This window comes from Micropterus dolomieu, linkage group LG14 (assembly GCF_021292245.1).
Source record: "Micropterus dolomieu isolate WLL.071019.BEF.003 ecotype Adirondacks linkage group LG14, ASM2129224v1, whole genome shotgun sequence".
Lineage (NCBI taxonomy): Eukaryota > Metazoa > Chordata > Actinopteri > Centrarchiformes > Centrarchidae > Micropterus > Micropterus dolomieu.
Window position 1 is genome coordinate 1,408,361 of NC_060163.1, and position 16,062 is coordinate 1,424,422.

Genomic DNA, 16,062 nt, shown 5'->3' on the forward strand with positions numbered 1-16,062 from the left:
TCTGTGAGCGGGTGTACAGACTGACAGCTCCCTCATTTCGCTTTAAGCTTTTTTGTACCTGCTGGACAATTTACAGTCATAACTGTTATTAGTTCCGCGAGTTCGGTGACTTCACGAACAAGGCTCCACCGAAGTTACACCTCCCTGGAGGGGTAACTAGAATGAGTAACTGAAAATCCCTGCGAGGGGGTGCAGGGCCTTTATGTCAAAATAATAAGAACCTTATACTGTGTTGAGAGATAACAAGTCAAGATTTTGGCTTAAACCATAACTTTGATTGATTTAACCCACTTTTGACAAAGTACTAAATATTTAATAACTCAAACATGTAAGACAGCCAGTCATCACTGCCTTATTTTGAGATATAAAGTTAAAACCTGTAAGAAAATAAGAAATTAACTTTTGACTTACTAGGACATAATTATGATACAAAAATACAGTATGACTACAAAAAAATCCTAAAATAACTAATAATTTATAATTCATTTGGACTTTAAAAAAGTAGTAGAATGCAGCTTTTTAATCATTTTAGTTTTTCCTGGAGGGAATGGTCTTCAATTCATATTTTAGCCTAGCACCATTAATATCTGCAATATGGACTACAGCAGTCTGGTTTCATGGTACAGCCTAATAAAAACCTCTCCACCTGGTGGATGCAAATATATTATAAGTATGCACTAATACCATTTTCCTCTATTCCTCTCCTCATTTCTCATTTATTTATTTAAGGACAGTGCACATTAATCAACATTTCTGTAAATGTGCCAGTGTTAGCCAGCAGGCTAATTTTCAACTGTACTTGATTACAGACATAAGGCAGTGAAGGTAGCTTTGTCATTTCAAACAGTTTGCTTAAAGATGAAGAAACAAAGAAAGTAAAAAGAAAACTATAAATATGAACAAAGATGTCTACATTTAAAAAAAAAAAAAAAAATCTCTTCCTGGGGATACCTTCACCCGGTTGCAAACACAGTTGCTGTGGTAACCATGCTTTACACCTTTTTGTTGCTAACTGTGAAGGCCCTAAAGTTTTCTCTCTCAGCCAGCATTGTAATGGGCAGAAAAAGCTAACAGCGATGTGTAGTAAAGAAACAGATTCGTCATGACCAGCAGCCACTCTGTTGTGCATGATGTCAGAAATATCATTGGCAAGAAATCTAAGTATTTACTTTTTTTGTTTATATTTATTCACTCTGCAAGTGCATAATAATGTAAATTAGACATACAGGATATACTTCTGCTGATGAAACACTATCAGATGTGGAGTACACTAAACAAAAAAAATAAAAACAGTTCAACACTCAGTCAAATGTCTTTTTTAAATTAACCAGCAAGGCAGCTCCACAAATAAATCTTCAGGTAAACTGGCTAATATGTTACTTGCCTTGCAAAAATAGACCAGACATCTGGCAAAATGTTACTGCAGTACTCCTTTTTACACTGTTTCTGCCTATCAAAAAGATTTCCCACAATTGGGCTGCAAACAGAAACTACTTTAATAAAGAAATTATACAAAAATAAACTAATATTTTAAATGTTTTCAGCATAAATCAGAAAATCCTGCAGTGTGATGTTTTTCTCAAATGTTTAATAAGTCTGTTTGACTTTAATGTCTCAAAAGGTGTGCACTGTCAAGCAATCTTCACTAACACAGTGTATCATTTCTCATTTTCCTGTAGTAGTAAATTGTAGTACGTATGTATACTGTATAACCTTTCCATCAACCGGGCAGAATGATTCGAGACAGAGACGATGCAGTAGAATGTGGACTAGAAGAGAGTCCAGCGCCGAGTGATTACACTGGTCCATTGATTTCCAAACCATCAGTGCTTGTGACGTCTCAATTAGTCACACTTGCTCAACAACACGCCCTGGAGAACCTGGTGTGTTTAGACTGGATGTTCTCGTCATTGGAAAAGCCAAGCAGGTGACTCAAGCCTAACTGTGAACCAGACAGAAACTTCAGGTTTTCATTTTGACCTCAGAGTGTGTCCCTAAGGTGTCAGCTTCTGGTGGTTTTGTACAGTCCAAAGCCTGCTCTGACTCTGAGCAGGGCTGCAGAGAGAACAGGATACGCTCCAGTGTCCACTGCTCCTCATGTAAGGCATGCTCCTCCAGGGTGAACTGACCCTGCTTGGTCCGGATCAGTTCCTTCACGTGAGCACATGATGACAGAGCTATGGCACACAGGCAGTGATTATTCTCATGGTTAAGTGTTCGAAGGTTTGATTTCTGATGGGTCTGACTTTTCCATAAACATGCTGATGAAGATATTGAGAAATAGAATGAATTAATCTCACCTTTTCCCAGGTCATCCACCAAGCTTCTGACATAAAAGCCACCACCACACTCAATATCTGTTACAGAAATAAAACTGTTTTAACTATTTGAATATGTGCTACGAAAGAAAATGGAAACAGGAAATCACATCTAAATGGCTATTGTAAATACCAGAAAGAAAAAAATGCCGCATTACGCAGCGAGCGCTAACCCAGAGTGAAGTGAGGAGGCTTGAACTCTTGCAGGGTCAGGTTGTACACAGTGACTGGTCTGGCTGGTTTGGCCTCAACCTTGTGACCTTTCTTCAGCAGGACAGACAGACGCTGGCCATCTTTTTTCAGTGCAGAGTAGCTGAAATGACAGGAAATCAATAAATCACACCATACTTTTAATGGATATGCACACACTGCAAAAAACTAAAATCTTAGTAAGATTAATTATCTTAACTGAAGGCCAAACATACTTGTTTTTTGTCTGACAAGATATTTCTTCTTACCAGGCAGCTTTTATGTAAGAGAATTTCACTTGTTTCAAGTTTTTTTGGCCTTAAATAGCAAGGGAAATATTCTTGTTCTGTTGGCAGATAATAGTGCTTATTTTAAGAAATATTTCCCCCATTTTAATGCTTTTTTCCCCTCTTGTTTTTGAGAGCTCAGTTTTTGCAGTATACACGAAATCCCTCCCACAAAGTAGCAAGTTCCCATTTTCCTCAGTGTGAAATGTTGCAACTTCCGGCTGTCTGCCTAGATCAAGTGCCTAAGAAACATGATCGCATCACACTGATCCTGGCTACCTGTTGCCTTGAGAATAGATTTACAAAATTGATTACTTGAGTGGCCTAGGCCCATGTTATTTAGAAGATATTTTAATGCCTTATACTCCTTCCTGCTCCCTGACATCCTCATATGCATCATTCCTGGTTGTTCCAAGGTCCAGATTTATCCAGAAAGGGTGCCTTTGTCTTTGCAGTTAGGGCTCCGAGACTGTAGAATGACCTGCCTGAGGAGATCAGGGCTGCAAACTAAAATTTGTTTTAGTATGCGTCGGAGGGGTTTGCCCAAAGGGCAGGGATGCAACAAATCACAAAACTCACAGTTCGGATCATATCATGGTTTTGAGTCACGGATCAGATCATTTTTTGGATCAGCCACCAAGGTTATTATAGTTTTGAATTTGTCATTAGTTTAATTTGTATTTTGTTTTGACTTTTTTGTTTTCAATTTCAGTTTAGTTTTAATTAGTTTTTAACATTCCTTCATTTCTTAATAAGATGTTGACTGTGAAACATTTGCAGGAACAATGTTGTGGAAAACTCTCATTCATGAGATCTCATGATTCTGCACTCAGGTGTAGCTGAGTCACATGTGACCCCTAGTGGTAAAATTCAGTATACTGGTCTTTTGCTTAATATCAGTCCAGTTTGAAAAGGTTTACATTGGCCCAGCCATAAGTGACAGGTGCACAATACAACTCTAAAGGCTGCAAGGTTCACTGCACCATTATGGAAAAACTGGGAGTTAAAAATCCTTACTACTATTAGGTTACCCGAACACCAATTACTCTGCCAAAACCTTTATAGTTTAGATTTGAGAGTAAATTCATGTGTGTGAAATCTTCAATATCTTCAGCATTTAAAAAGGCCCAGTGTGTAAGATTGAGGGGGATCTATTGGCAGAAGTATGTTTTCACAAGTGTATCACCTCAAACTAAGGATCAATGTGTTTTAGAAGCTTAAATGAGCCCAGGGAGGTCTTCTCTCCACCATGTTGAACTGCAATTTTTCAACAGTAGCCCAGAACGGACAAACCAAACACTAGCTCTACAGTGGGCCTTTCATATTTTTTGGCAGGTTTTTTGGACACCGTAGTTTCTCTAACACTCTTGGAAGAGAAGAGTGAGGGGAGGGGTATTCATTTGGTTGCAATCAACTTCACTGCTAAATGCCGATAAACCCCTAACCCTGACTCCCGCTGAATGCATTGTTCTCGTTTTATGAAGGCAAATCTGGTCTTTCAAAAAAGATACTGCACTGGCTGGCAGTGTCACCCTGTTTTTGAGATGTATCTAGCCGTTATGGCAAGAAACACAGGCTTTGCATATAGGTTTTGAAAGATAACATCTTGTGAGGTCTACACGTATTCAGGCTCAGTAATGGAGCAGCTGTTATCCGTTCACAAGGTTTTACAAGGTAAGTTCTTACGACATTGGCTGTATGCAAATTCTGTGCAAATTACCTTATGAAAAACATAGTGCACCCTGTGCAGTCACTTCAGTATACATCACCCTCCATAAGGGCAAAAAATGGGCTGCACAGGTCAGGCTTGTGTTCAGATGTGCTAGATCTCTTTAATCTGGCCTCAGAAATTCCAACTCATAGACTTTGAATTGGAGTGTGCACCAATGTAGAGATTTACTCTGTACTGTACTCTTAATGGAAAAGTCTTGTTGTGTCCAACCAGCGGTCCTAAACTCAAAGATATCCAGTTTACTCTCATGGAATACTAAGAAAACAAACAAATAGTCACAGTTGAGAAGCTGGAGTCAGTATATGTTTTGCTTTAGACCCAGTTTGCAGTCCACAAAAGGTGCACAGGTACTACACCAGTACACAAGGAGCCAATAAATCATGAGCAGTTGCCAAAGTCTCCGTAGACTGTAGACTAAAATAATTTCAGCACACGTACAGGGCCTCCAGACATGGTATGAGCTTGTCTTCCCTGTCCACTGACATGCATGGCTGATATATCTATATCTTAGAGCAAAACTTAAATAATGGGGGAAACTGTTTTGAGTTTGAGTTATGGTAGACATAAATACTTGAATACTATGATTTGGTACAATGGTTTGTTATTTGTAACAATTTTGCAAGCACATATATTCACATATTTGTCCAGTTTATTCATAACACACTCCGTGTGAAAAGGCCTTTAAGGCAGACTAAAGACACCTCTGGAGCTACCCTGTACTCAAATCAAAGCAGAAAGTAGAAACTGAAAAATAAGGGCCCAGGTTATGGAATCACCAAATTCCAAAGGCCTTTTCCAACTTTCTATGTACAGTAAATTGACAAAATATCCTGAGGGTGGTGCAACAGAAAAACTGATGAGCATGAATATGCACAATACATTTCATAGCTTTCTGCTAATTAGGTTTGTATTGTGTGTGTGAATGGAGACTTTGACCTGATGAGCCAAGTTAGAAAAGTTTCTTTGACATACACAATATTTTCTCAGATTGGAGCTTTTACTCACAGTGGAGGAACTTGCATGATGTCACCAGTGAAAGCTTTCAGCTTGTCCTCAATGTCCAACCTAGTTATGTGTTCTGTAGGCAAAAGGTTTCAGGTGGGCATAAATGAAGTAAAGTGAGAATGCATTCACAAAAAACACCTGTTAATAGAATATATTTATGAGTCAACAAAATGCAAAGTGAATGAAATGAATCTATATCAAATCAATTTTTGGTGTGACCACCCTATGCCTTCAAAACAGCATCAATTCGTCTAGGTACACTTGAAAAGTCAGGGATTTTGTAGGCATTTTGTCAGTTGAATGATTAAACAATTATTTCACACAGGTGCTAATTGAAGCCAATTCAAAATGTAGGATGAAACAATCAACGGAAATGGCAACATTTTTCCACACACGTCTAAAGGTTTTGCACACTACAGCACATCTTCCCTGAAAAACAGGATAAAGGCTCAGCCAGTGCTCTGTAGATCTTTGAAGGTTAATAATGATGTTTAAGCCAGCATTTAGTGCCAATTTAGAGCCTCTGAAGTAGCTTCTTCCCAATCATCCCAAGTTGTAACATGAATACTTGTGAGGTATATGGCTGCCCACATACTGCTAACGAGAGAGCCTTTGCCATAGATATAAAATCAATATTAGATATTTTATATCAATGGCCATCTCGCTTCCTTCCCATCTCTGTTGAGAGTTGCACATGCACAGTACCAATCAGGCAGGATGTAGCGAAACTAAAACCATAGCCTAGGGAGCTGTAGGCTGCGAGCCCGATTGAATGGTTTGACGGCTGTAGTGCATATCCCAACCCGTTTCATAAAAAGACAAGAAGACCAACTCCAATCGTTTCTAAATGCGGATCCTCAAGTTAACTTCAAAGGTCCAAATGGCAGAAAAATGCCTCATCTACTCACCCTTTCCTTAGCCGCAAGCATTAGTCTGGCAATTGTATCCGAGACCGAGCACAACTTTCTGAGCCATAAAGAATATCCAATACACCTATCAAACTTTTCAATGCCTGTTCCTCCGTTGGTGAATGCGGCACAACAGGCCTACTGTTGTCAATTTAATTAGTCAAAAAGACCATGGTGATGATATGAAAACAAAACAAATACTCTGACTCATTGCAGGGCTTTTTTGAAGTAGCGTGGCCACGTAACATTTTGCTGAGCCACAGTGTTATTTATTAATAAATTTGGTCTACTTTTTTCATACAAAACATAGCCTCATGGCTGTATACAGACATATACAGCCATATTCTTAGTAAAGAATAATATAAGAATATTTTCCAGACATATAATTATCTATTATCTAATCTAAAACGACCCCACAGTGGGATTTCTGGCACGGTGCTGGAGAACTTCATAAATAGAGACAGAAACTGCAGAAAGAGAGGCATGCACACAGAGATTAGACTGTTGAATAGGATTAACTGTTCATATGAAATTATGCAATTCGTACTTCAATATTTACCAAAGTCTTTCTCCAGAATCACACTGCCAGTGGCATCAAGAGTATCCGTTGCTTTCCCCAGTTCACCTACAGCAACATATTTCTGAAAAACACACATCACTTTGTCTCATTCTCAACACAAAATATTAAATTATACAGACGGCGAATCTTTCATTTGGTATGAATGCATTGTCCTCAGTGAAATACCTAAAACATTAACAATAACAATTTAGCCTACCAGCATTAAGCCACCCAGAACAAGAATACACTTCAGGTCAACCACAGAATAACCCAGTGAAAAGTCCAGGGCGCTCAACATTCATATCTGGCTGCGTGAAAATTCTGTGGAGTTTACACTACGAGCGACACCTTCTGCTTAACACAGATCCAATTTTAAGCATAAAAATATCGATTAGAGCTGATTTAAGTTTAATTTAAATACTATTTTCATGTTTTAGAAGATCATTTTTGGGATTATTGTATATACTTCAATACAATATATTATGAAGTATTCCAACTAAGTAATCTTCGATATTTCTAACATTAGTTTTGTATTTATGTGCTGTAGTACTCGAGACCGGTCTTACGACCACTTTTTGATGTTCTTGTCTCGGTCATTGAGGACTCGGGATTTTATTTCAAGACCTGTCAAGACCATAACTTTGGGAATATCAATTAATTGCTTTTACATCGTCTGATTTCTTAACATCCTAACTTTGATTGGAAGTAAAACTTAATGCTTCAAATGCAACCAATAACCCTAAAATATGTTGTTACCGTTAACGACTGTCACCTCTCCCTGCGATGCTTATATTGATTTCAGCTCTTAGTGTTTGTATGTGGGTGTTTTTATGGGAAAGTGGATCTTTCAGATCACTTTGAGAAGTATGATCTCATTTCACATTTTATTGCGTGCCACGTGATGCAGGGAACTGGTCTTGGTCTTGACTCTGTCTCGCCCTCCCTCTGTCTTGGTCTCGACTGCTCTCAGCCCCTAAAAGTCTTGGTCTTGTCTCGGTCTCGATAAACTCTGGTCTTGGTCTCGGTTTGGGCGGTCTTGACTACAACACTATTCCTGACTTTATACAACTTTAGTCTGATTTTATCTTATCATACACTCATCCACTACTTTATTAGGTACACCTTGCTAGTACTGGGTTGGACCCCCTTTTGCCTTCAGAACTGCCTTAATTCGTCATGGTATACTTTCAACAAGGTGTTGGAAACATTCCTCAGAGACTTTGGTCCATATTGACATGAGAGCATCGCGCAGTTGCTGCAGATTGGTCGGCTGCACATCCATGATGCAAATCTCCCGTTCCACCACATCCCAAAGGTGTTCTATTAGATTGAGATCAGGTGACTGTGGAGGCCACTGGAGTGCAGTGAACTCACTGTCATGTTCAAGAAACCAGTTTGAGATGATTTGAGCTTTGTGACATGGAGCATTATCCTGCTGGAAGCAGCCATCAGAAGATGGTACACTGTGGTCATAAAGGGATGGACGTGGTCAGCAACAATTTAAACGATGCTCAGTTGGTACTAAGGAACCCAAAGTGTGTCAAGAAAATATCCCCCACACCACCAGCCTGAACCGTTGATACAAGGCAGGATGGATCCATGCTTTAATTTTGTTCATGCCAAATTCTGACCCTACCATCTGAATGTCGCAGCTGAAATCGAAACTCATCAGACCAGGCAGCATTTTTACCAATCTTCTATTGTCCAGTTTTGGTGAGCCTTTGTGAATTTTAACCTCAGTTTCCTGTTCTTAGCTGACAGGAGTGGCACCCGGTGGGGTTTTCTGCTGCTGGAGGCCATCTGCTTCAAGGTTCAACATGTTGTGCGTTCAGAGATGGTGTTCTGCACACATTTGGCTGTAACGAGTAGTTATTTGAGTTACTGTTGCCTGTCTGTCATCTCGAACCATTCTGCCCATTCTCCTCTGACAGCAACAAGGCATTTTCATCGACACGACCGCCGCTCACTGGATATTTTTTCTTTTTCATCAGATCAGCAGTTTGTGAAATACTCAGACCAACCCGTCTGGCACCAACAACCATGCCATGTTCAAAGTCACTGAAATCTTCTTTCTTCCCCATTCTGATGCTCGGTTTCCACAGTAAGTTGTCTTGACCATGTCTTCATACCTAAATGCATTGAGTTGCTGCCATGTGATTGGCTGATCAGCTATTTGTGTTAACAAGCAATTGAACAGGTGTACCTAATAAAGTGGCCTGTACATTCTGTTGTAGCTACTCAACACATCCTACAGGGACACAGCTGTCTGGACAGTACTAACCTACAAGATCAAATTGTTCCACAGCTTTCATCAAATCTGTATTATGTTCCTAACTCATTTATAGATCCTTGTTGTTGGTGTTTTGTATGGTTTTATAATCAACAGAAATGTCAAAATGGAAACACACATTCTTTTTAAGCAGACCAATTTCGCAATTTAGATAATTTAGCTCTTGTTCACATAACTCACCTTAGAACCAGCCAACATTGTACTGAGCATCTTTGTGCCATTCCCAATGCCAACAACTGAAAGAAACAGAGACAGTGTAAAGAGTCTAATGTCCTGATAGCACACCCAAGAGGTGGAGATATTCATCACACCCAACGATAAAAATGTGACCAAACACCACACTGATGATTTTGCTAATTTTACAGTCTTACCAGTAGTGGCCTCTGCCTGCTGCGTATTTGACTGCACAGAGATCCCTTTCAAAAGTGATTTCATTGTAAGTGATGGAGAACAAATCTGCAGCCCTAGTCCTGTGTAAAATGAATTCTTAAGTTCAACCAAAGCGATTATGAGGCTTCAGCAGTCTCAGCTAGTCAAATCAAATGAATATCTTCCAAAGTTAGTCTTTTTAATACCAAATTCACTCTTTGCATTTCCACAGACAGTATTTCATTGGTGCAGGTACAGTAACAAAAAGTGTGAATTTCGTACTTAAAAGACTAACTTTGGAACTTGATTTTAGCTTCGGCTGAACATTAGAATATTGTTAGCACAAAAATAGGATGGTGGATTTAGCCCCCCAGTGCTTACATTAGAATTCCTTTAAGATAAGGGGTCTCTTTGGGGCATGAATTCGGGCAGGATGAATGATGCAAACAAACAAGGGCGGGTTGTCAGTGTTTTAAGACAGACCTGAAAAAATGTGAACCTATCATTTAACACCTTGTTGACAGCTTACAGCAGGCAAATGTAATTTTTTTGTAAATAAAACTCTCCCCCTCTGATATGCGTGGGGTCTTAATGGCATGGTCTCCTCATCCTTACATCCCTACCACCTTTGAAACCAAACCTGTGCCCTTGGAGAAATGTCACACGGTCAGTATAACGGTACATCAGCAGTGGCTATTTGTAACAGGTTACGTGTTTGGCTGGAATTTTCCTTTAATAAAGAAAACTGCTCCACTACAACCAGGGGGAAAAAATGACTAGGCCTGCAGCTGGATGGAACCGGGACGCTTACCCAGCACCCCACTGGCAGCGCTGTCCAGCGTCCCTCCGTGCCCCATCTTCAGGCTCTGCTTCTTCCTCTTCCGCGGGTTTGGGTTTTGAACTCCAGCTTCTGAGAGACAAGTGACACAAACACATTTCACTATCAGCTCCAACAAATGAAAATATAAGTCACTTGATAGTGTAAGTCGACTTATATCCTGATTGCTATGCTCGTTTTACCTTTGAGTAAAGCTTCTTTGAGTGCATTTAACACGTCTGCAGATGTCGGCCCTTGTTTTTTATATATTGCAAACAGTCCATTTAAAGCCTGTAGTTTAGATAGAGAACTAGTTATCGGAGCTGCAGCGCTGCCTATGTTTCCTGCCATGCTTGTTTTATTCTTCTTCGGCCAATATTATTCTTCCTCTACTTGTTGTGCTGCCGACTGCAGATAAGCGATCCCTTTTGGTATTCCGCCATCTGCTGGATCAGCAAGTTAGTATTTCCTGTTTGGGCTCCAAGCCTAAATAACACAACGATACAGCATGACATCATGCCCCCTTTTTCACTGATAAAGGCTGATTAATTGTAGCTTTAGTTAGCCGTTAGTTATGCTCAACCAGGACGATGTTAGATGGTTGAAAAATGCTCACGTTTTCTGAAACTACACAGACCAAGATGCTTTGCGCCAAAAATACACTTCCTAGTTACTGTGTCGCTTGGCTTCCTGTCAGCTGTGCTATCTGCAACAACAGTAACTGCTAGGAAGATGTTCATACTGTAATCGGCGAGGTCTGTGTTTATTTTTTCTTTATACCACATTATTATTTTTCAGGAAAACCTCCTCAGAGACTTCTTACTCTGCACGTCCGTCAGGCATTTGATAATCCTGCACGAGGCTTTGACTCCCGTGGGGTAACATTAACTTAACTTAACTAGATGGACAATAATGAAACGCGGCACTGTCATTCAAAATTTGGCAGTATAATTTTAGCTAGCTTATCACCAAGCAACACATAAAACAAATAAAACTTAGTTTTCTAAAAAACATCCCTATTCTGATTCGGCACATATGTGATTCCATCAATCCGCATTTATTTCATTGAATTTTATGCTTTTGGGTCACACTGCTTGCTTCCGCCAACTAAAGTTAGCTCATGTTAGCGCTCAAATAACTGGCCAATCACTTCTTTACGTTGTGTTTCCCAGGTAGGATGCACTATAAACAGCTAACGTTAGCTGGGTTTAGGTTAGAACAGAGATGTTGTGGGTTAATGATTAGCCTAGATGTCCATTACAGTGACTGTCAGTGCCTAACAAGTCTGTACCTGATACACAACCATGTATTATGTTCCTAATAAAATTTTTGCTCTTGGTTGGTTAACCCGGTATTTAGGAAGCACCTGCCACACACAGGTTGGCCTCACAGGCAGCTGATTACTGCTGTTTGACTTTAGTCTTCATGCATCCACTTCCACTTTACATGATTAAAACACTAGTCTAGCAGAGAGAATCCCCTTTGGGGTGTAGTTTGGATGTACTTGATGAAGTCGGAATCATTAGAATGGTGTTGCCCGTGTCCTGTAAAGTCAATTTTCACTTCTGCAAGAACCATGATTTTACTAAAAACTGTGTTAGTTATAGGGCTACAATAAACAATTCATTTCTCAAAATCGAATAAAATGTCACTTATTTTCTCAAGAAATGCCAATCATGATTTCCTAAAGGCCAAGGTGATGTCATCAAATCTCTTGTTCAACCAACAGTCCCAAACCCAAAGGCATTCAGTTTTTAAACAAGCAGAGAATCCTCACTAGTCCCAGCGAATGTTTGGCATTTTTGCTTGAAAAATGACTTGAAGTTATCAAAATAGTTGCTTATTAGTCAATCATTTATCTAATTTCATCCCTAGTCTGTAAATCTTTTCGTCTCCAGTTAACAGGACAAGTCACAGAGGAAAGAAAGTAGAAGTAAAGACAGTGAGGATAAGGAGATTCTGGTGACCCAGAATGGAGGACTTCAGGCAGACATACCTGTGTCTGTGTAAGGAGGGAGGTGTGGAGCCTCAGGAGAGTGTTGTGGCTCAGCTACGGGAAAGCAGAGCTATTCAGGGCTCTAGACTGGACCTGAGTGGACAGAGCCTGTCTACAGATACCTGCTGTGTGCTGGCCAAGGCTTTCCAAAAAGATACTGCCTTTACAGAAGTCTTGCTCAGTGACTGCATGCTCAGTGAGGAAGGTGTGTAAGTCTGAAGATCAACAACAGCCTATATGTAGCCTGGTGTTTTAGATTTTAAGTTGCTCAGTCTAACAGTAGGTGTCAGTTAGCATTCATATAAATGCTATATTTGCTTGAGACATCTTTTGATTTCCCAGATTAATAACCTTGACTGATGCAGCAGTTTGCGCAAATACCTGGCCATTAAAAAGGCACATTTCTGGCAAGAGAAGTCATTGCAGTGTGGTTGTACATACAGCTTGTTACCAGTCACTGAAAGCTGCCTGAGTCTGCCTGAAGTTGCTGCTGCAAACTCATCTTAAACATTTTAATTTGTCTGACTTTTAAAAGTTAAAGATTACATCATTCAGTTGTTTTTCTCATTATCATTAAATCCCATGCATGGCCCAAAACCAATGATGTGTTAGTCTGATACTTAATACTTTAGGACTTTTCTGCCTATCTAGGCTCTCAGCCCCAAGCCCATTGGTTCCTTCTGAAGATATAAAGCTTTAAAAGCATAGGAAAGGCTCAGTAAGATCCCATAGTTTCTATTAACCATTATACAAACAGGAGGAAATACTACATTACATACTACATTAGGGACTGTTTTTAGTGGCAGATGAATTCACATCTGGTGCTCTGGTGAGTATTTGGAGGACGGTGTGTGTGGGACTGAGTAAAAATAATAACAATAAGGCAATACGATAAGTCAGACTTCAGATACATTTGTTGGTTTGGCTCTGCACATGGGATTTAATGCAAATAAGTCATGAATAACAGTGTGTGCTTTCATACTTGTGTGTGTGACTCTCAGGTGCCAAGTTACTTCTGACTGGACTGTTTGGTAACACAACTGTAAAAGTCCTGGATTTGAAGGTAACACCTGCTAAACTGTCCACACTCTCAGACACTAATGGATTTTATTTCATGATACATAGTATCGATAGCGAGTTGATGCAAAATATTGTTCACAGGGGAATAACCTGAGATCGACAGGGGCTGAGGTGTTGGGAAAGCTGCTGGCACGTAACAAGTATCTGCGCAGGTGAGAGTGATGCTTTTCATGTGAGAATACGTTCTGGGGCATGTATTGTGTAAAAAAGTGTAATAAATCAGACCTTTTTTGATCAAATCATACAAATTAAGTAAGATTTACAGATTCACACTTCATCTGGTGTTGATATTTGGTAGGTTCTTTACAGTAAGATGCTTGAATTATTATTATTATTATTTATTTTATTATTATTATTGATATTGGCAGTGTATTTACTTCAGCCTGTTAAAAAAGTGCAAAAGGCATGTGTAAGTGGTGGAACCATGGCTGAATTAACCACAACAATTTTGCTGTTGGGTCCCCTGACTTGTCATCAGGCAAGTAATAATAATAATAATTATTATAATAATAATAATAATAGCTTTCTTTGTATGGCACTTTTTAATACAAGTCACCAAGTGCTTTACAATCACTGTAAAACACCAACATCAAACAACAAGTAATACGTGCAATAATGCATGTAGTATGGTCTTGGCTGTCAATTTAAGAGCAGGTTCATCAAGCTCTCATTGCAGGGTACCCCATTAAAACATCGAGTACTGTGATTACAGGTTTGGTATAGGCTTCTCTAGTTGAAATTACCTTTTACTTCCCTGTTGCCCACATTGATCTGACCAATCACAGCACTTATCTTCTATTTTAATTCAACCAATAATCTTGCCTAAATTGGATGGTTGCTTGGTCTGCCCCTTGCCCAGTGACCTGAGAAACATCTGAGTAATTGAGCATATTAAGTTGAAGCCAAACAGAATCATTTTGTGTCACGTCTGCTGGAAGCTTAGACTTCTCAGACAAAGATTTACTAATCAAACTTGACTGCTACTACATTTTATTAAAGCCAACTAATAACTTATTTATCTTCTAAGAAAGGATTTTCAACCGAAACTTAAACATGATTCTTAACATAAAAATAACCAGACGCTGCTGCAACAGAATTAAACAGTGTGCCCATTAACACAAGATGCTTAAAACTCATAAACGCTGTGTGCAGGCTGGTGTTGGAGTGGAACGCTTTGGGGGTGTGGGACGAAGCCTTCTCGCTCTTTTGTGAGGGCTTGTCCTCCAACAGTGTGCTGACACAGCTGGACCTCCGCAACAATCAAATCAACCACCATGGAGCATCCGAGCTCGCTCTGGCAATCAAATGCAACAACACGGTGGAAGTGCTAGGTACATACACAGTAAAATGAGTAGAAGGACCCCTTCACTGTCTGGGTGTCTAAGAATCTGTTGAAAATGAAGTGACATGAAGTTCCTGCTTTAAGTTGTTCTTTCTTTTTTGTCAGAACATGGTTTTGATTGTGTGTCAGTATTTTGATGGGTTAAACTGGGAGATTGTACATATTTTACTGGGAAAGATTGCAGTTGGCTGTGCTTGCTATTAGGGCAACAATTTGATGGAAATGAGTGAATGAAACTGTGATTGCAATTTACATTGTGATTATTTATCATCAATTAACCTCCAGGTCTGTATTAGTGGTCTACATAGCTTTGAAGTACATAGATTTCAGAACGTGACTGGTGTTTAAGGGAGAGTGGGGTACATTTGTCAGAAGTGACGCCATTCAGTTGCATTATTATCTAAAGTATAACAATATATATTTAATGCTAGCTAATAATGGTTTTACATTAGATCAGCTGTCGTTTAGGATGATATATCTACTAATTGTTATTCACGCTGGGGATGAGAGGGGGGCTTGACCGATCACATGATCCTCAGCAACCAGTGGCATACAGAGAAACCATGCCTGTAGTCTGTACTGATGTAGAATAAATGTCTGCTTGGTTAATAAATGCGTAAAATAATTAATCTAATCCAGAACTTTGAGTGGTCCATAACAGATTCTTGTTGTATTCTGGTGTATATTGTCTGACTGACTGATGGTCTACTGTAGCCTTTCTCACTGACTGTCTTGGCAGATCTGAGGTGGAACAACATTGGTCTGCTGGGTGGCAGGTCTCTGCTAGAGGCTCTGCAGAAGAACAAGAGCATAGTGCAGCTGGAGATGGCAGGAAACAACATACCTAGTGATACTCTGAAAGCACTTGGTAAGATATATGTCTGTGTGTGTGTGCACCCCCCCCTTCAGCTGGGCAGCTGTATAAATTTAATCTTTTTTCACAGCTCTCATTACTGGGAAAGTATTAGCATAATGTGATTTGAACGTGGAACAGATTATCACCCAGTGATACCTGTTAACATGCGTACTGGACTCTGGAACCATGTTTCTCTGTCCTCTCTCATTACCATTTTGCTCCTTTTGTTCAACCCTTTAAGAGCAGACCACAGGCCATAACTCAGACAGACAGTCCACCCTGAGAGAGAGCCGCAGCAGGACCCAAGTACTCAG

At 39.7% G+C, this 16,062-nt stretch overlaps 3 protein-coding genes across 8 annotated transcripts in view; 1 reads left to right on the forward strand and 2 right to left on the reverse strand.

The window, feature by feature from the left end:
• LOC123982459 (signal transducer and activator of transcription 5B-like) overlaps window positions 1–16,062 on the reverse strand; it is a 93,524-nt gene that overhangs the window by 39,546 nt on the left and 37,916 nt on the right. The window lies entirely within an intron of this gene.
• Window positions 695–10,894, reverse strand: trub1 (TruB pseudouridine (psi) synthase family member 1). Of its 3 annotated transcripts, none has more exons than XM_046067983.1 (9): window positions 10,678–10,894; window positions 10,469–10,567; window positions 9,660–9,758; window positions 9,469–9,524; window positions 6,999–7,080; window positions 5,532–5,604; window positions 2,492–2,631; window positions 2,301–2,357; window positions 695–2,177 (listed from the first exon to the last, which is right to left on the reverse strand). In XM_046067983.1, exons 1-9 carry the CDS (start codon window positions 10,823–10,825, stop codon window positions 1,963–1,965), a joined length of 969 nt encoding a protein of 322 aa, XP_045923939.1. In that variant the 5' UTR covers window positions 10,826–10,894; the 3' UTR covers window positions 695–1,962. The 3 variants fall into 3 exon arrangements, with proteins under 3 accessions (XP_045923939.1, XP_045923940.1, XP_045923941.1); XM_046067984.1 differs by having other exon boundaries at window positions 9,660–9,704; window positions 10,678–10,891; XM_046067985.1 differs by lacking the exon at window positions 9,660–9,758 and having other exon boundaries at window positions 10,678–10,876.
• Window positions 11,120–16,062, forward strand: LOC123982463 (leucine-rich repeat-containing protein 45-like). Its single transcript, XM_046067987.1, has 7 exons — window positions 11,120–11,229; window positions 12,373–12,675; window positions 13,472–13,533; window positions 13,632–13,702; window positions 14,703–14,881; window positions 15,632–15,760; window positions 15,995–16,062. The coding sequence occupies exons 2-7, from the start codon at window positions 12,447–12,449 to the stop codon at window positions 16,006–16,008; spliced, it is 684 nt and encodes a 227-aa protein (XP_045923943.1). The 5' UTR covers window positions 11,120–11,229; window positions 12,373–12,446; the 3' UTR covers window positions 16,009–16,062.